The 19,662-nt window shown below is 47.8% G+C and overlaps 1 protein-coding gene across 3 annotated transcripts in view; it reads right to left on the bottom strand.

The window, feature by feature from the left end:
* NAPB (NSF attachment protein beta) overlaps positions 1-19,662 on the bottom strand; it is a 45,436-nt gene that overhangs the window by 7,378 nt on the left and 18,396 nt on the right. For 2 of the 3 annotated variants that reach the window (XM_075925729.1, XM_075925730.1), the window contains 6 exons: positions 17,937-17,992; positions 17,262-17,346; positions 10,871-10,975; positions 6,783-6,851; positions 5,323-5,373; positions 355-3,582 (listed from right to left, as the gene is read on the bottom strand). In XM_075925729.1, the coding sequence (XP_075781844.1) occupies positions 3,478-3,582; positions 5,323-5,373; positions 6,783-6,851; positions 10,871-10,975; positions 17,262-17,346; positions 17,937-17,992 (471 nt within the window). In that variant the 3' untranslated portion in view covers positions 355-3,477. Of the gene's footprint in view, positions 1-354; positions 3,583-5,322; positions 5,374-6,782; positions 6,852-10,870; positions 10,976-17,261; positions 17,347-17,936; positions 17,993-19,662 lie in introns of those variants that run through there. The other variant, XM_075925731.1, reaches the window with a different exon arrangement.

The following is a 19,662-nucleotide window of genomic DNA, read 5'->3' as shown; positions in this document are numbered from 1 at the left end:
GAAATGGCCCGGCGGGTGCCACGGCACTCGCGGGCACCATGTTGGGGACCACTGCACTACAAGCTACTCCGGGGCTCATGCCCATGAAAACACACCCTGTTTGCCTATGACACATCAGCTTAGAACAGTAATTCAACAGCTGATAGTTTACGTGAGTCTGGATGAGATAAATAATCACGTAGTGTCGTGTTGGTGGCAGTAGGGAAATTCAGTGCAGAGCATTCTGAAGATTTACACATGAACCATGCAGAAGGTGGAACCACTTGCTGCAGAGCACTCGCTGACAAAAGGGTCTCTTACCATTAACACAGCTCATGGCCACTGCTAGTCTACAGACAAGAATGCTCATTACAATTGCTTCACTTTCATTTTATTACTGTAGAATTCACACAATCTGTTCCTGCTAAGGCCATTTCATTATTAGTTTTCATAGTACAGATTCTTGACCCAGGGCAAGGAAAAATAACAGCCTGACAGTTTGCTCTGATTACATGATTTGAAAACTGGTATCACGGCTTACAGCAAATTATTACATTACAGATGACATGCTACTATACAAAATCACCAAGATTTGCAGTTAGACAAGACTACTACATTAGAGTGCATTAATAACGGCTTACAGACTAGTACATCGTTCTGTTACAGCAATAATTTATGCATACTATCATAATTGTGCAAAATACTGTGTTTCAGGTCCTGGAAAAATAAACCAGCCATGGAAAGTAAAATATAACTAGTGCCGACTTGTGTATGAAGTGTTGAATGTGGCTATTGTGTGTGGTGTTACCTGTGTAGATTTTCACTAAACTTGGCTAAACTGAGTTTTGTCTGATATAAATGTTCCTCTTTGCATAAGGAAAGTTTGAAAAAACAAATGCCTTTCTACAAAACAGCTTAACATCTCATTTCTTCTTAGACCTGAGCTTTTTTAAATATATAGGACTACTCTTAAGCCTTTTCTTTTCCCCTCTGGCTTGTCTTTGTAGAGGCACACCTTAAACTGAGTCAACACAACTGTAGCATTCAGGTGTGAAAAATCCAGCCCCTGAGCAAAGCTATGCTGTTCTAACCTCAGTTAAATCAATGGGAAAATGCATCTGTAAGCTTACATGCTAGTTCATGCCCAGGGCCATGGTTTTGTACCCTGACAGAAAAACCCCTTCCAGAGCTGCAAGCTGCACCCACACTACAGGAGTATGCTGGCATATCTGTTAAAGAAAAGTTGGCTTTGTACAGGAGTGTTCCCTAAAGGGAGGCCCAAGTGAGTCATTTCTAATTAGATCAGCCAAGCTAAGCAAATGTTAATCGCACAAGAAGTTGCAGCTTTTTAACACTTCCCACCCTATTGGAGTCTGTTTCTTATCAGAGCCAGCTCCTCCCATTTCCCCTATGTCTCATTGAAGCCACACATCTCCATCCAACAAACCAAGCAAGTTTTTCCTAAGAAGCTTTTTAAATTCTTGAGGGGTGAGGAAACAATTTTGTCCAATTTCAACGAATGCCAATAGTGCTGTTTATTTCAATTACAAGAAAAGCCAAACTCACTACACAGCACAGAGCTGAAAGCAGGGGTAGATCCCTTCCTGGAATCATTTACAAACACATCTAGATAACATGGAAGAAAGTTTAAACTGACTGATGTAAGTCAATGAACTTAAACAGCAAGTAGTCCTACGGGACAGAGACTAACAAGCTACATTTTTTTGTTAGTCTCTAAGGTGCTGCAGGACTACTTGCTGTTTTTTAAGTTTTTCAGTTACAGACTAACATGGCTGTCCCTCTGAAACATAAGTCAATGCAACCATGTTCTTTCCTGGAATTTATGATATCACTTGATATTTTCTGTAAACAAATGTGTGTGCTGTTTGCTAGGATTACTACGTACCCATACTTTTACTGTGTGTCAGGCAATATAGCCACTCAGTTCCATTTTATTAAGGAAAGCTAGAAGCACAGGAAAAAAAATAGATATTCTTAAAAATGAAAGTCAGTTAGTACCCTGTTTGGGCAGGTCTTTCCTCCACAAGAGAGCAAAAACCAACCTAGACCATAGATAGCTGCACAGTACAGGTACCAAACTATGGGATAGTAGTGTTTTCCTATTTTATGAGTATCCAATATTTAAAAGCTCAAATGACAAGAAGCATTTATGCAAAATAAAACCAGTAGCCTTTCACTACCTAAGCAGCACTGGTGATGTAAAAATTAAATCATTTCTACATCTTACTGGAATTGCACTGAAATATTAAGCCACAACACTGAAACTGCAATGGTCATGAATATCCCTCACTTTGATACATATATTTAATATAGGTAGCTTGTCTATCTCCATTGAAACTAGGCTAGGCACATACAAACAGAAATTAGGATTCACAGATGTTCTTCAAGATCATTGTATGTGATTTTTATTTTCTACATAGTTTTAAAGCAAGCCTGGGCAAGCTGTTGTCCAGCAGTGCTGAAAAGGTGTATCTTAAGCTAAGAGCAAGTCTAATTCAGTCACTACACCGCATACCATTGACACAGACTTGCCAACAGCACCAAGGTAACGAAATAGTGTTCTGGCACATACAAAAAACCTGCAGCAAAGACAATAGCAGGAACTTACGTAAATGAAAGGTTAGAAAAATATATTATTACCTGTTAAAGTCATCTTAGGGCAGGAGAGATGGTATACACCAAAAAATAAAATGAGCGGAAAAAACATATCCAAGGGAAAAAAATAGAAGAAACTTAAATGTTATATATATTTCTTAAACAGAAAAATATATAAGCTAGGTCCTAGTTAATGAGTGTTTTGGGGAGAAGGTAATTTACATTATAAGCGGACCCCCTCCCACACACACATGAAGATTAATGTTTTTAGACCCAGATCATTATGTATTTATTCATGCACACATGTATCTGTAGAGTATGTACACAGACACACATGCATACTGTATATAAAAATCATAAGCTTTTCACTACCATCATTAAAATAGCTTTATCATTTTAAAAACAAAAGTCTACATAGAGAAAGGTCCATTAAAAACATAAAACTCTAGCAATATAGCATTAGATCAGAAAATACTGTGTACTGTATGTCATATTTACAAGCATGGATCAAAGGTGTGGAAGACAATGAGCTAGGAGAGAAATGGCAGCAAAACGAAAATTAAAAATGAAAGACTTCTGGCTCACCAGCTACCAAAAAATATATTTTTGCCACAAGCATTTCTTTCACTGATTTCAACAGTCTAGTGAATCCCGCTATTGCTCTCACATATGGAAGATCTCTTAGCAACACCTAGGGGTATCAATTCTCATCCATCCAGGTCATCAAAAAGACACCAGGATACTAACAATACACGTCATTTGGTTCATAAGCAACAAAATTAAGCTAGACATATCGTTAAGTATCCCATAATGGTCCCTGGCCATTACACAAAAACAGATTATTTAGGAGTTAGGCTGCATGCCATATATACCATAAATAATTCACTTCAGGTCTCCATCACCATCTCCTTGGACTGACTTTTTGATGCGAAGCAACATAGTGGTAAGCCATTGATCCAAGCGAGATATTGAGTCAAATTCCTTAACCTAAGTGGAAGGAAGTTGAACACGGTTTAACAGAGGGCAAACTGGAACATGCCATCACTACCCCAACAGTAAATTATGTGCTACAATTCATTTGCTGGTCATTTCTGTTATTCCTTAAGCCAGTGATACATGTAGTAAAGGGCTGATCCAAAGCTCACTACAATCAGTGGGAGTTTCTAATATAAAAATCTAAGAGAGCAGGACACTGCTTCAGCGTAGAAAGCCGTGGCACATTAGCACCACCTCTGAGAGAGAGGAGGAGAGAGTTTGTGGCAACCCCCTGCCCCAGTGCTCTTCCTCTCTTGCTATTGGCCTTTTCAGGGCAAGATAAAACGATCATGGAGGATACCCTGTAGTTCACTCTCCTAGATCAAGCAAAACAGACCAGGATTGTTGGAAAAAAAGGGAAGAAGGAACTGGAGTGGGGAGCAGAGACCTCAAAATGCAGTGATGACCAGTAGGAGAACTGGTCATTTAAAAAAACCTCACCCAAGTCTCTATGTATTTCAGTGGAACTTAAGCATGTGCTTAAGGGCTTTGCTGATGTGGGGCAGTTTGCTGAACAGGGACCTTTTTACATTTTCAGCTGCTTTGTACTGCTGCACTAATACGAAGCACCGAGTACACACGTGAAGACCTAGAGATGTTTAAGCTTTTAGGACCTGATCTGCTACTACTAGGGATGTTAAATTTAATCAACTAGTCGAATAGTCGATGGAATTTGCATTGACTATTCAAAAAGGGCGCCTCCGCCTTTAAAATGTAGCGAGAGCCCTGCCGGCTCCTGTTACATTTCAAAGGTGGAAACACCGCAGGGAGCATAGAGTCAGCAGGGGACTGCTTGAGTCCCCCGCTGGCCCTGTGCTCCCTGCGCACTTTGCTTTTGAAATGTACAAGAGCCCTGCTCTTGCTACGTTTCGAAGGCGGAAGTGCCACCAGTTCCCCGCTGCGCCCCTGCCCCGCCCCACGGAGATGCTGCAGGGGAGAACCAGCTTTTAAGCTCCTGCTCCCCCCCAGCTGCCTCTCTCTGACAGAGGCATCAAGGGGGGGAGGGAGCGACTTATCAGATAGTGGATTAGTCACTTACTAAAATCAGGGTAGTAGCTAGGGATGTGTTACCCAGTACCGAATTATGCCTTAGATTATAAACTCTGCCAGGTCCTCAGGACAGAGACAGTAGCCTGAATTTTCACATACACTTAGGCCAGGGGTCCCCAACGTGGTACCTGTGGGTGCCATGGTGCCCGCCAGGGCATTTATGTGCGCCCGCCAACTGATCTGGGCCGGCGCATGCACGGCTCCTGCCCCGGGCGCGTGGCGTATGCACAGCTCCTGCCCTGGGCACATGGGTGGTGCCGGCCCTGGGTGCGCAGCACATGGGCAGCCCCGCCCTCGGACGCGTGGCACGTGAGCAGCCCCGCCCCCGGATGTCCGACACGTGAGTGGCCCCGCCCCCGGGCGCCCAGCAGCCCCGAAAGGTTGGGGACCACTGACTTAGGCCATTGCTCCAGAAGGGTAAACAGAGCAGCGTTAAGTGGGAATCGGGGTCTTTGCCTGGGTGTTTCATACAGCACTGAGGATGCTAACAGTGCAAAGAACAACAATGCCCAGGAACTCTCGTGCAAATAACCGAGCGGACAAAATTAGCATGCAAAAATGGAGACTAGAAGGAGGCTTCTTTGAACTTTGGTCCGGGAATAGTGTGCCACAAATGCCTCAGGGTACGGCTTGACTACTTACGGCCTCAGTGTACGCATCACAGTTTTGGTCCTCATGAGCTTCCAGCAGCTTCTACCAGAATTAGAGGCAAGGGTTATACTTTAGTATGGGAAATGTATCACTTCCATTCCCAGCATCAGATTGTGCACATGCTAGTCTGAGTACTCCGTTACCCTGTGACAGCGGTTCTCAACCTTTCTAGCCTGGGGCCCACCCCGCCCAATGCAAACCTTTCCGCAGGCCACCAGCAAACCACCCATGACGACAAAATGCCTTCATGTCTCTCTAAATACCTTAAATAGTAAATGATTCATATTAGGCTACTGGAGCATAAAAACATAAATCTGCAGTTATAACATAGGAGGGCATATCACTGGTAAGAAATGAAATATTATTAATCTAAATCAAAATCTGTAAATAGATTAAGCGCTCTAACTTTCTCATGTTAGTTTACCAAACTTCATTTTTAATCAAGTAAAATATTAATTTATGTCCAAAACAAAAGCTTTCAACATTGTCTTTATTTATAACGGGGGGGGGGGGGGGGGGGACCTTTTTGGGGGTTGGCAGCCACTGACCCACAGAAAAATCAGTCAGAAGTTATACTCTCCTCCTGCTTCTGCCCCATGGGAGAGGAAGCATAGAAGGGAGGACAGAAGTTCAGGGCTCCCCACAGGCCAGATTAACTCTTCTGGGATCTCAGGGCTAGTAGATTTTTGTGGGCCGTTCCCCCAGGCTCTGGTGTGGGGCCAAAAATGAGGAGGGGGCTGCCAGGGATAGGGATTCTGGCTGTGATTCTGGCCAATAGGAGCACTTGGGAAAGCCTCCAGGCAAGCGGTTTCCTGCACTCCCCTTTTCCCAGCCAGCAGGAAGGGGAGCAGCTGGTTCCTCCAACGAGCCAGATTCAGGGTTCAGGGTTCTCCCCCCCCCCCCACACACAGCAGGAAGCTAGCACTCCAACCACGTGAGGGGGAGTGCACAGGGCTGGAGTCCCAAGCCCGCAGACTACCTGCAAGGTGGTTGGTCCATGAGGACCACACTTTGAGAACCACTGCACTATGATTTACGGATTATACCTAACACTCTTCTCCATCAACAAATGGAAAAAGATAACCAATGCGTGTGCTTCACGCAGCATGAGGAATTCCTGAACCTGTTAAATCCAGCAACGTACAGACAATGTATGGAACTATCCAATAAGCCCTTTGGATCTATTGCTATATTTGCTTATGTGTAATAAAATATGTACTTTCATTAAGATTAAGCTAGAGACAAATGATAATTATCTCACAAGTTAAACAAGTTCTGTACAATTCCAAGCCAGATATAAACTCATGTGGGCGCCCTCTAATGTACACAAATAATATGAACAGATCAACATACTATACGGTAAGGGAAAGATAGTAAAGTGCAGAGTTGTTTATTTTCTGACAAATGACTCAACTTTCAGGGTAACTATATTTAACATCAGTTCGACTTACTTTCACTAGCTTGCACTCTCTTGAATCTGTGAATGCTGGAAACATTTCTTCATACTTCTCAAGAGCAAGCTGAAACAGAGAAGTTAAAATTACTAGAAAAAGCAAGCACTGGGTTTCAGCCAAATGCAAGAGTTATTCACCTGGTCACTGTCTTTATATAACCTCACCCTAACACACTGCAACAAACAGCCTAACACAACAGATTCCAGTAAAATCTCAAGCACACAAAGAAATTTAAGGCCCAAGCTTGTTCTTTGCCTAACGGAGAATGTTAGGAGGCAAAATAACGGGCTAGAAGGCTGATTTCAGTCTGAAGCCCCTTGTTGCGACAGGTGATGCTCCTGCCCTGCCTCATCGCACAGCCTCTAATAAGACTATCCTTTTCCACCTAACCTTACTGACATTTCTACAGTGGGCGGTTGGGGGAGGGGAATGTCTGCTGTTTGAGGGAGGAAGCCGGAAAGGAGAGTTTGGATCTAGATCCACATTTTGTTCAACATCTTTATTAATGACCTGGATGAGGGGATGGATTGCACCCTCAGCAAGTTTGCAGAGGACACCAGGAGCAGCCCGAGACCGGCTGTAGTAGCTGGCACCCCAGGCAGAAGGCGCGATTGGCACCCCTGCCTGCACGGCCGTCAATGGCCGTGACATAATAATGGGACGCCCGGGTGCCTTGTGATGCCGTCATCGGGCGCCTAGTCTGCCTAGGCTCACGGGCCGCCCCTGGATGATACTAAAACTAGGGAGAGAGGTAGATACACTGGAGGGCAGGGATAGGGTCCAGAGTGACCTAGACAGAAATAGAGGATTGGGCCGCAAGAAATCTGATGAGGTTCAACAAGGACAAATGCAGAGTCCTGCACTTGGGACGGAAAAATCCCAAGTATTGTTACAGGCTGGGGACCGACTGGCTAAGTAGCAGTTCTGCAGAAAAGGACCTGGGGGTTACAGTGGATGAGAAGCTGGATGTGAGTCAACAGTGTGCCCTTGTAGCCAAGAAGGTGAATGGCATATTAGGTTGCATTAGGAGGAGCATTGCCAGCAGATCCAGAGAAGTCATTATTCCCCTTTATTCAGCTCTGGTGAGGCCACACCTGGAGTATTGTGTCCAGTTCCAGGCCCCCCCCCCCCAACAGAAAGGATGTGGACGCATTGGAGAGGATCCAGCAGAGAGCAACCAAAATGATTAGGGGGCTGGAGCATATGACCTACGACGAGAGGATGAGGGATTTGAGCTTATTTAGGGTACGTCTAGACCCATGGTCCCCAACCCGGTGCCCACGGGCGCCATGGCGCCCGCCGGGCTCTTTACATGCGCCCGCGGAGCAATCTGGGCTGGCAGGTGCCAGCCCCGGGCGCATGGCCGGTCCTGGCCCCGGGGGCGCCGCGCGTACCCTTGCCGGCGCCGGCCTTGGCCCCGCCCCCGGGAGCACCGCGCATGCCCTTGCCGGCCCCGCGGCGCTTACAGGGGGGGGGAGCGCCGGCCCCGGCCCCGCGGCGCTTACGGGGGGAGGGGCGCGCCGGGCTTGCCAGGGGGCGCCTTCCCCGGGCGCGCGGCTATGGAGGGGGCCCCGCCCCCGGGCATACGGCTGGGGGGGGCCCCGCCCCCGGGCGGGCAAGTGTCCCCGCCCCCTGGCGCCCACCAACCTGAAAAAGTTGGGGACCACTGGTCTAGACTACAGGGTTTTGTCGACAGAAGTTTTGTCGACAGATACTGTCAAAGCTTCTGTCGACAAAGAGTGTCTAGACACATTCAGTTCTGTCGACAAAGCAAACTGCTTTGTCGACAAAACCCTGTAGTCTAGACACAACCCTACATGCAATAACACCTTCTGTCGACAGAACTCTGTCGACAGAAGGCGTTATGCCTCGTAAAATGTGGTTTACCAGTGTCGACAAAACTGCTGTCGACATATTGTCAACAGAACTCAGCGGTGGTGTAGACGCAGGTATAGTTTTGTCGACAAAAGTCCACTTTTGTCAACAAAACTCTGTAGTCTAGACACACCCTTAATCTGCAGAAGAGAAGAGTGAGGGGGGATTTGATAGCAGCCTTTAACTTCCTGAAGGGAGGTTCCAAAGAGGATGGAGAGAGGCTGTTCTCAGTGGCGATGGATGGCAGAACAAGGAGCAATGGGCTCAAGTTACAGTGGGGGAGGTCTAGGTGGGATATTAGGAAAAACTATTTCCTTAGGAGGGTGGTGAAGTACTGGGATGGGTTATCTAGAGAGGGGGTGGCATCTCCATCCGTAGAGGTTTTTAAGTCTCGGCTTGACAAAGCCCTGGCTGGGTTGATTTAGTTGGGACTGGTCCTGCTTTGGGCAGGGGGCTGGACTTCATGACCTTCTGAGGTCTCTTCCAGCCCTAGGATTCAGAGAACTTTAAAAAAAAAAAAAGAGAGAGAGAGAAAGAGAGACCCCATTTCCCTTTCTTCCCTGTAAGATACTAGAAGAAACTAGAAACAACAGAGACTGCAAAGCTAAGGGAATGACTTGCACAGGAGAACAGACAGGCTTCCTCTGAAGCAGAAGCTAGGTCTGCTGTCTGTTGTTTTTTCAGCTTGAATTGTGACTTTAAAGGGTTTCAGAACCTGACCTTTATTGCAGGTGCAAATCAGGTACCTATGGCCTGATCCAACACACAGAACTATTTGGACTGACTTAGCAGGCCGTGTGGGGCTGCCCCTGTCCACGGGGGGTCCGAGCTCCCCATGGTCAGGGGTTGCGCCGGCATCCTGGCCGCCCTCCAACACGTGCTCTTCCCTCTGTATCAGAGGCAGCATCACGGGGGGAAGGAAAGGGGAGAGGAACTAGCTTTTAAGCTGGCTCCCCTGAGCACCAATTCCCGCCTCCCCTTCCCATTACTTCTGTGGGAGGCAACAAGGGGGGGGAGGAAGGGGCAGGTGACTCTGCAGAGCCAGTACCTGCAGAGAGCTGGCTTAAAAGCCGGCTCCCCACATGTACCAGCTCCCGCCTGCCCCCCTCACCCTCTGCGTGCAGAGGCAGCAGCACTGGGATGGGGGACAGGTGGCTCCATGGGCTCAGGTGCTTGTGAGGACCTTGCTTAAAAGCTGGTTCCTCACAGGCACCGGCTCCTGCCTCCCCTCCCCCCACCTTGCTGCCTTGGATACAGAGGCAGCGGAGGGGGAGGGGGGAAGGGGAGGTCATGTAGTCAATAGAATTAACCGATAAACCCTGGTTTACCGATTAATCATTTACACGACTATACGCCAACATCCGTCCTGCCTACAGAACAAAAAAAGCAATAGGCAGGATGGAAGTCAGCCCCCGAAAGGACTCCTGCAGTATTTTAAATCCTGTCCAAGATGGGTAATAGAAAGAGGCTCTTTGGAGAAGCTTAAATCGTGCCCTTATTATGAGATTGCGTCCACATGAAGACGGTTCTATTTTATGGCACCCGAGAGTTGATGGGCCTGATTTTAATACCTGCTTCCCTTTCTTTTGCAAATAATTGTCTGCGGAGATGAATGTGGTCATAGACACCTCTGCTTGATTTGCGGTACTGATCTCTCTACGCACCCTTGTCTGCTGCCGAAACAAACGGGGCCTCGGTTGCTGGCAAGAGTAAAAAGGGAATCTGCTTTGAGAAACAGGCCCCAGCTCAGCAACCATCCGTAGAAAAATTAGGAAGTCAGTTGTTCTGAGAGAGTAGGAATGTACGGTTAGAATGGCAGATCCTATGGCAGAGGGCCCAGTTCCTAGCTGCATCACAACCCTGGTTTCCAGCAGTCCCGGCTGCACCCCAGCACCAGTTCTCAGCCGCCCCGGTTCCTGCTACAGTCCCGGCTATGCCTCAGTAGCCCTGACCCCGGCCAAGTGCCTGCCGCAGCAACAGTAAGACCCTACCGCTACTAATGACTAACCGGTTAAAATGATGTAATTTTAATCGTTGAACTGTTTAAACAGTTTTGACCCATATTTGCATCCCTCCTGCATATCAACCGAAAATTTGTATTTCACACCCTTGCTGCAGAAAGGCAGGATCAGTCAGTCACATTAGCATTACTTCATGTTGCAAAGTTTCATCTAGATACAGCCTAGAAAAATAGAGCAGAGGTCACTAACCTTCGCATTCAACTCATCCACAATAAAGTGGCAGAGAGCAGCTTTAAAAAAATACTCTTTTGCACTGTACTTGAGCAAAGGATTATCCATGGTATTTGTTCCAACCTAGACATAAAAAGTTAGAGTGACCGTCAGGTTATATTACATCTTTTCTTTGCAAGAACTAAAAACCCCCAGGTGATCAAAATGACATACAACAGCTCACACACGTTTAACAGACAGGATTAAAAACGTGCAACGAATACCAGATCCTAAGAAAAAGCAACAGCTCCAACGGGTTTCATCGAGTACAACAAAATTCCAACGTGAAACAAATCAGTACCAAATATTTCTATACATAAATCTAAGGGATTTACCCGGCCTTGCTTGGGTCCTTAACTCAAATAAGTTTTGTTTTCCTTCATTTAAATCATTGCTCTGGGCTGGGGATAAGGGGTTCAGTTTGAAGGCTGCCCAGGGACAGAGGGCAACCCCAGCCCTCTCTCACCGCAGCAGCATGGGGCCAAGTGAGAAGCGCCTGTCCATTGCCACGGCAGCAGGCACCCCCGAGGGAGGAGTGCATGTCCCCCAGCTGGGGGGACAGACACAGACGTACGAACAGTCAAACGCTCTCAAATATATAGTAAATAGCTGTCTCTTTCTCCACCCCGGCCCCCTGCTGGCCCAATGGGGTTATAGCTGTCCCAGTCCCCATCTCTGGCCCCTTGCTGTCCCCCTGTGGTCACTACACAATATAACCATCCCTGCTAGCAGAGCCCTGCCTTTCCATGTTATGAGAAACAATTGCATTCCAGGCGCATCCCATTGTCCTGGCACAACCAAACCCCGATCTTGCTTTAAGTTGTAAGAGGAAGCTGCCTACCAAATTTGGTGGCCCAGCTCTTCCTATTTAGGAGGAGTTCTTGAAGAGACAGATTCACAGACGAATGCGCACGCACGCTCACACCTCTCCATCAGGTTTATACTTAAAAGGCTACAATATTTAGAACCACCACTGCCTGGAACAGAAGTGATTCTTTTTGTTCCTTCAGGGCTCAGTCCCGTATGCTGCTGTGCACGCTCCCTCCCTGACCCAGCAAGCACTTACACACGTATTTAGCTTTAAGCACACCCAGGGTATGTCTACACTACCCCGCTAGTTCGAACTAGGAGGGTAATGTATGCATACCGCACTTGCTAATGAAGCCCGGGATTTGAATTTCCCGGGCTTCATTAGCATAAGCGGGGAGCCGCCATTTTTAAATCCCCGCTGCTTCGAACCCCGTGTAGCGCGGCTACACGGGGCTCGAACTAGGTAGTTCGGACTAGGGTGCCTATTCCGAACTACCGGTACACCTCGTTTCACGAGGAGTAACGGTAGTTCGGAATAGGACCCTAGTCCGAACTACCTAGTTCGAGCCCCGTGTAGCCGCGCTACACGGGGTTCGAAGCAGCGGGGATTTAAAAATGGCGGCTCCCCGCTTATGCTAATGAAGCCCGGGAAATTCAAATCCCGGGCTTCATTAGCAAGTGCGGTATGCATACATTACCCCGCTAGTTCGAACTAGCGGGGTAGTGTAGACATACCCCCAGTCCCCCTACAGCCAGTGGGACTGTCCATGGTCTGAAGGGAGTTAATGAACTAGGAACAAAGTGCTCAGCGCTTTGCAGAGCTGAGCCCTCAACGGAAGAGACGCGAGACTGCACAAGTCGGATTTTAAAACACAGCATTGATGCTGGAGAAAAACTCACGTGTTCTCCTGCTAAGTCAGGAGTAGGGAACCTTTTCTGGGTCGGGGGCTGCACACAAGTGAGAAGCAAAAAACAAACAAAAAAACCCCTCACTGATGTGGCCCCTGACAGAGAAGGCACCCCCCACTTTCCCCTCACGCATCAGAGCCTGGGGGGGCCGGGCTAGTACATTGTGTGCTCCAGCTCCCTGGGGGGACAGCGAGGAACTACAGTGCCAGCGCAGGCACCCCACTGCTGGAAGGGGGCAGCGTCGGGGGCCAGATCCAGGCAATCCAGGGGCTGCATTCGGCCTCTGGGACTCAGGTTCCCCACCCTTGCCTTAAGTGGTATTATGTAAACTAGGGATGTTACTGTGTACCCGTTTACATGATTAACCGATGAGCTTAGGCTCATCGGTTAATCCTAACGGTTACACCCCCCCCCCTTGCTGCCTCTGTATCAGAGGCAGCAAGGTAGGAGGCAGGTGCCTGTTCCTGCAGAGCCACCTCCCCCCTCCCCCCCGACTGCCAGAGGCAGCAGCGCGGGGGGCAGGCAGGAGTCTGTGCTCGGGGCTTCGAGAGAGAGGCAGCAGCACAGGGAGTGGAAGGGCCGGCAGGCGCCGGTACACATAGGAAGCCAGCTTTCAAGGAGCTGCCTGCCCCCCGTGCTGCTGCTGGGGGACAGGTGGGAGCTGTATGCACAGAGGCAGCAGGCGGGAGCTGGTGCTTGGGGGGACCCGACTCCCACCTGCCCCCTGCCTGTAAACGTGTAACTGCTAAAAAATTCAATGGCTACACGTTTACAAAAAGAAACCATCTGTTAACATCTCTGGCGTGAACTGCACTTTGTCTCCGCTCTGCTGGCAACCTTAGAATCTCTTACAGAGCAGAATGGTACAGGCAAAGGTAGGGATGTTACACAGCGGTTAATCGAGCAGTCAATGAACCTCATGAATTCTTACTGGTTACTCGACTATTCTATAGTCCCCGGGGGCAGGGACTCTTGAGGAGCCTCCTGCCACTCTGCATTGCTGCCTCTGTATCAGAGGCAGCAGTGCAAAGTGCCAGGCAGGAGCTGGTCTGCGAGGGGAACTCTCCTCAGAGTGGCTGCCTGTCACCCCACGCTGCTGCCTCTGATATAGAGGCAGCAGCATGGGGTGGCAGCATCCCCTGTCCAGACAAGGGGGGAAGATCTGAGCTCCCAGACCCAGTGCAAGCCAGGACTGAGCTGGGGGGCCTGCCCGCTCGGCTCCTAATACACTTTAAATGCAGAGCCTCAGCAGGGATAGGTCCCAGGACTGAGCCGGGCTGCTAAAAAAAATTATTGGCAAGCAGGGGGGAAGAAATGTGTATAGTCTATAGCATTACCTATATGCTTTTGCTTATCAGTTAATTGACTAACACTATTACATCCCTAGGCAAAGGGAATCCACACCAGGTCTGTCTGGCATTGCAAGCGGATGTTCTGGAGCATGGTACATGGCGCCAAACAGACACAGCGGCCAAATCATGGCTCCTTGCACAGCCTCGGAGAAGAGAATGGAGAGTGAAAGGCGCTGCAGGTGGAGGGCTGCAGGGCTGGAGAGGCGTTTCTGTGCTGCCAGCAATATCCCAGAGCCCCAAAGGGCCATGACCGGAACAGGAAGAGAATGGCTGTGGCTCTCCGCTGCTTAAGTGCAGGGGAGCGCAAAACTGCAGAGCAAGTGCAGGAGCGGTCACTAGACAGCCTACATCCCCCAGCACCCTGGAGGCGTGGTGTCTGCTGCTCTTCCATGGGGCAAGCATCCGACTGCCAGCTAACCCAACGCTACAACCGTTTGCTTCCCCGCAGCTTAACATGTTAGGTCTGATTCAGCAGGCTGCAGGGAGCCCTCCACTCCTAGGGAAGGCACCAGGAGCGGAAGATGCTGAGTAATTCCAGATCAGATGCCCACAGCATTCTGTTTAGTGTGCACAGCATCACACGTACAGCCTCTCTGTAAGCAGCTGTTTTTGCCGTTTGGTGCAGACCAGAGAGCAGCGACAGGACTCTGTGATATCCTGTACAAGTATTAGGCCCCTAAAAAATCCAAAAGCAAAGAGCTGATTTAAAATACTCCCAGCCAAAAATCTTCATTATGATACACTAGCTAAGCTTGCAAACAGGTATCAATGGAAACAGAAACAGGACATTCTTACAAAAGGTGAAGATATAAAAATACAAATTTGAAAGCCAGGAAGTTCACAGATTAAGTTCCACAAACAACCTTAGCTGATCTCACACCAATGGTCATCCTCTAGCTACCTATCAATCTTTACATCTGGAAATTCTGAACACAAAGAATAATATGGTGGCAGCAAAATCTTCATTAAAATAATCCACTCAACTGCATTGGCGGCCAGCCAGTCTGCTAGGGATTGACTCTAGCCATGCAATATCATTCCTAATTTCACAGTTTCTCTTGAATATTAATGCTATGCGCTAGATATCAATTAGGACTCAAGCACTAACAACATTTGAGATTCCAGCCCTAAGACTTTCGGGGGGGGGGGGAGAAAAAGACTTGGAAACACAAGGTACAATTAACTTTTGGAAAACTTTTCTAGCTCTCCAAGCTCATGTTGAAGTACATGACCAATCACAGGGAAACACATACAATTATATCAGACAGGGAAACACACATTTCCCCTCCTTCACTCCCTCACCAACTCAAGAAGTTACAGGCAGTCAAAACTAAGCTTATAAAGTTAGAATGTTAACCCTGGAACAACTCAGAAAAGTTGTTTTTGACAACATCTCCCAGAAATCTAAGCGGCAAGGTGAGTGAAGCCATTACTGGGAGATACTTGCAATTTTCAAGCTAACACAAAGCTCTTCAGGTGAGAACAGGAGCCATAATTATCGCCAGGTAAGAAATGCTCTGTGTAAGCTCAAAAGCTTGCTCCTCAGTCTCACCAGAAGCTGGTCCAATAAAATATATTTCTCCCCCCAGCTTATGTCTCAAGTATGGACCAACCAGGCTGCAACACCACAGCATGTATCGCCCTGTAGAGGCTCATCCGATTCGCAGCACAGTTTCGCAAAAAGAATTCTACTCTTGACCAAGTCCACGTGTGACATTTCACATCCAGTTCAGTTGTATGGAACGAGTAAAGTCTGTTTTATAATGGAAAGCTAGTTGCAGCCTCTACTACGGACAGAATGGGGATTCTTTCCACAGTGAGGGAAAGAAATTCTCTCTTTAGTCCACATTCCTGAGACCATGCAAGATTTAGGGCTTATCTATGCTGCCCCACAGTTTGGGCTACAGGGTTGGAAACAGCAGTGCACTCATGCAGTCCTAAGGGGCTATGTGTCCAGATTGGAGAGGAGCAGTGCGTAACCCACACACCTAAGCTATGTCTACACTGGCGGGTTGTTGCGCCAGAAGTATGCAAATTAGGCTAAGCGTGGAATATCGCTGAGCCTCATTTGCATATCTAATGAGCCGCCATTTTGCAGAAGAGGCTCTTGCGCCAGAAGGAGCTGTCCACACTGCCCCTTCTTGTGCAAGAAAACCCCTCTTGCGCAATGCTGCTACGCTGATTATTTTCAGGAATAATGGCACGAGATAAGACCAAGAGATCTCTACAGCATGGACTGGGAGCCAGCTGGCTTTTAGCTCAGAGGGTAAAGGCTCCTATATTAAGCTCTAGAGGTCCCAGGTTCAAATCCGCCCGGTGGCAGTTACTCAGCACTTTGGCTATTCACAGCCCCATCACCCAAACAGCAGGGCCATGTAGACAAACCCATAGCATTCTGGCTTCAGTGCCCACGGATCCTGACCCAGAGCAGCATACAAGGCACTTATGTGACTTACACATTTTATAACTAGCCAATAGCCCGTCATAAGACAGGATTTTGCAAGGAACCTGGAAATCATAAGACGGGTGTGTCTTGGTGGGGATCAAGTGTCTCCCTGCCCTACTTCTTTGCCCTGCCCTCGGGTTTCTCCTCCACGTCCTATTCCCTTTCTATCTCGATCTTCCCTCTTAAGCCTCCGGTCTCTCCCTCCGTGTCTCTCTCTCTCTCCCCCCTTTTCTTCTCCTACTGCCTCCCCCTCTCTCAGCTCTCCTCCGCCTCCTGCCTCTCTCTCCATCTCTCTCTTTCTCTTCTCCTCCTGCTTTTCTCTCTCTCCTCCTCCTCCTCCTCCCCCCCATCCATGTACGTTACTGCCCCGCCCCCGCCCCTTCGCCTCCCACCGTGGCACTTGGCTGACTTCTGCGCGGCTCAGCCGGGCCGTCGCGTGGGAGCAAGCAGCACAAACAGCCGTTTGGGCTCTGCGGTCCCCCTGCAGCATGAGGGTCGGTGCCGCTTGAGTGCGGGGTGGATTGTCCTCGCCGCCACAGAGTTATCCTGCCCTGTCACACGGTGCTCAGTGCTCCGCTCCCTCTACTGATCACTGCAGCAACACCGCTCAGAGGCAAGAGAGAACATGACAGCGTTACAGAGGCACAGGCGCCGCTCAGAGGCAAGAGAGAACATGACAGCGTTACAGAGACACAGGCGCCGCTCAGAGGCAAGAGAGAACATGACAGCGTTACAGAGGCACAGGCGCCGCTCAGAGGCAAGAGAGAACATGACAGCGTTACAGAGGCATTACAGCGTGACAGAGCCACAGACAGTGGCCTTTTATATATATGATAAGAGTGTATGTACTAACCTGCTCGTAGATTTCTATTGCCTTCTGGTACTGCTCCAGCTGAGCAGCATATGCAGCCACCTTCAGCAGGCACCTGTTAGCTGAACTAGAATCAAGAACTTCAGTTAAAGTAAATAACAGCACAGTACCTAGTGGTCAATGTGTCAATTTTCCTACTTCTCTACAAGATACGCCCATTAGTTAATGCATAGCCCAGTAGCTACCTATAAACAATTATATTAAAAATACCAAAATTATTAAAGTACCAAGGTCCAATGAATCTTAAAGCTTTCTGCAAATCTACAGGAAATTCCCTTTCCAGTGACCTATGGAATGATATTCAGCCCCAAAGAGCCTAAGAAGCACGTGCATTAAACATTCCATGGCGTGCGGAAGTCAAGCCTTAAAATCTAAACCAAGGCAGAAACCCGTTTTCACGTGCAAGCACCTTAACAGGACTCTGAGTATTCAAATTGAGATATCTAGACTGACAGGCCAGTAGGGTGAATGCCAATTTCATGTACCTAAGTGACCATCTCAGCATCTTAATGCAGTATCTGGACATCCCATTAAAGACTCCACAAATTAGAAGAGGCGTATAATACTTGAACATCTTAGTATAGAGAAGACAAAAAGTATAATTCCAGACTGTAAATCTTCCGTATTTAAAATAACTCTCCTATGACAAAGACTTGCCTGTTAGATTCTTCTCCTTTGTAGTAATCTGCCGCTTGTTCGTAATGTGCAATTGCCTAAAAGACAGACGCAAACATTTCTCTCGCAACATGTTACTTTTGAGACGAGATTTTTGGTGAAGACCATTATTTACCAAGCTTAGAATTTTTTAAAATAATTCCTCGGGTGGTTTTAAAGGGACAGCATGACATTCAATTGCTACTGTCCCATAGGAGTATTCCAATATTCAAACACTGCAACCCATCTCGAACGACCTCTGAGTAAGAGTTTTACAGCTGGACTACTGACTATAGCTTTTATTACTGTACATAAACCCACTGAAATCACACAGCAAGCTTTGCAGACAGTCTGGAGAAGAAAAAAATGGAGAAGGGAAAGGCCCAGGAGTCCCAGCAGGAAAAGGAGAGAGAGAAATGCCCCAGGACATAAGGAGGCGTCTGTGTCAAAGAGCACAGATGCTGCATATTCTTGTGCACCTACACAACAATCACGGGTAAAACTCCATAGCAGCATCCACCCTCAACATTGCATGTGACATCAGGGACTACCACTCCAGCCCCTTACCACCCCACCCCAAGAGACATTAAGGAAAACCAGAGCTTCACATACACTGACCTGTGAAAGCCACACTGACCTGTGAAAGCCACAGTTGCTGCATGTGTAGCTAAAATGGACATGAATATTCTTTCCTCTTGAAAAGATATATTCTATTAATTCATGATGTTTTTATGGTCTGCTTTTAAATGGCATAGATACTTATTTTCACTGATTGTCACTGCATAAAAATTCTATTCTTTGGGAAATAATGCATCTTTATTAGCTCACGACACACGCTGCAGAATCCCTAGCCCTTCTGAAATCACTCACTTGCTTGTCGCTGCACAGTGTGACAACTCACAGGATCAGTGAGCTCACAGGATCAGTAAGTGACAGCTCACAGGATCAGTAAGTGAAATCATCTACAGGTTCAGCAAGTGCTGCAAAATTAACAGGCGCACTGACAATGTTCTAGTCATACGTTTACCGCCCCACCCCCAGCACCACAAAATTCCTAATAGGCCCCAAACCAGCAGGGCCACACAAAGCATAGGACACCGCAATGCATTACTGCCATAAAAGTGCTCTCCTGGAGCCTCTTGGAGTCATACCGCTGCAATGGGTTCTTTTACTAGCCCTTGTGTCTAGCTGTTTGAACTTAGCAGATGGCCTCTCTATCTCTGCCCTCCTCCCTAGCGGCAACTTTCCTCCCTTTGATTCACAAGTATTGCGCAGGACACAGCGAGACGCTATCACCCCTGGGATATTTTTCTTACTGAGCTCCAACCTTGTGAGTCAACGATGCTAACGTCCCTTCAAGCTGCCAAAGACACATTCAGCATTCACCCTGCTCCTGGACAGCTGGTTGCTGAATCATTCCATGCTGTTGAGGATGGCTTCGTCGGGAAGCTCACATTTTGTCATGGATATTTTTAGTAAAAATCAGACCGGTCAAGGGCAATAAACAAAAATTCACAGGAGCCTGTGACGTGCCTGAATTTTTACTAAAAATATTCTTGATGAAATGCAGGAGGGTCCAGTACCCACAGTAAATGGAGGTCTTGGGGCTAAGAACTGCTGGGGGTCCACCAGCAGCAGCTGAAAGCTGCAAGGCTGCCTGCTGATGGGGGCAGAAAACGTCACAGAGGCCTCAGGAAGTCATGGATTCTGTGACTTCCATAACATAATT

Source organism: Pelodiscus sinensis, chromosome 3, assembly GCF_049634645.1.
Source record: "Pelodiscus sinensis isolate JC-2024 chromosome 3, ASM4963464v1, whole genome shotgun sequence".
Taxonomy (NCBI): Eukaryota; Metazoa; Chordata; order Testudines; family Trionychidae; genus Pelodiscus; species Pelodiscus sinensis.
This window is presented reverse-complemented; position numbering and strand designations above follow the sequence as displayed.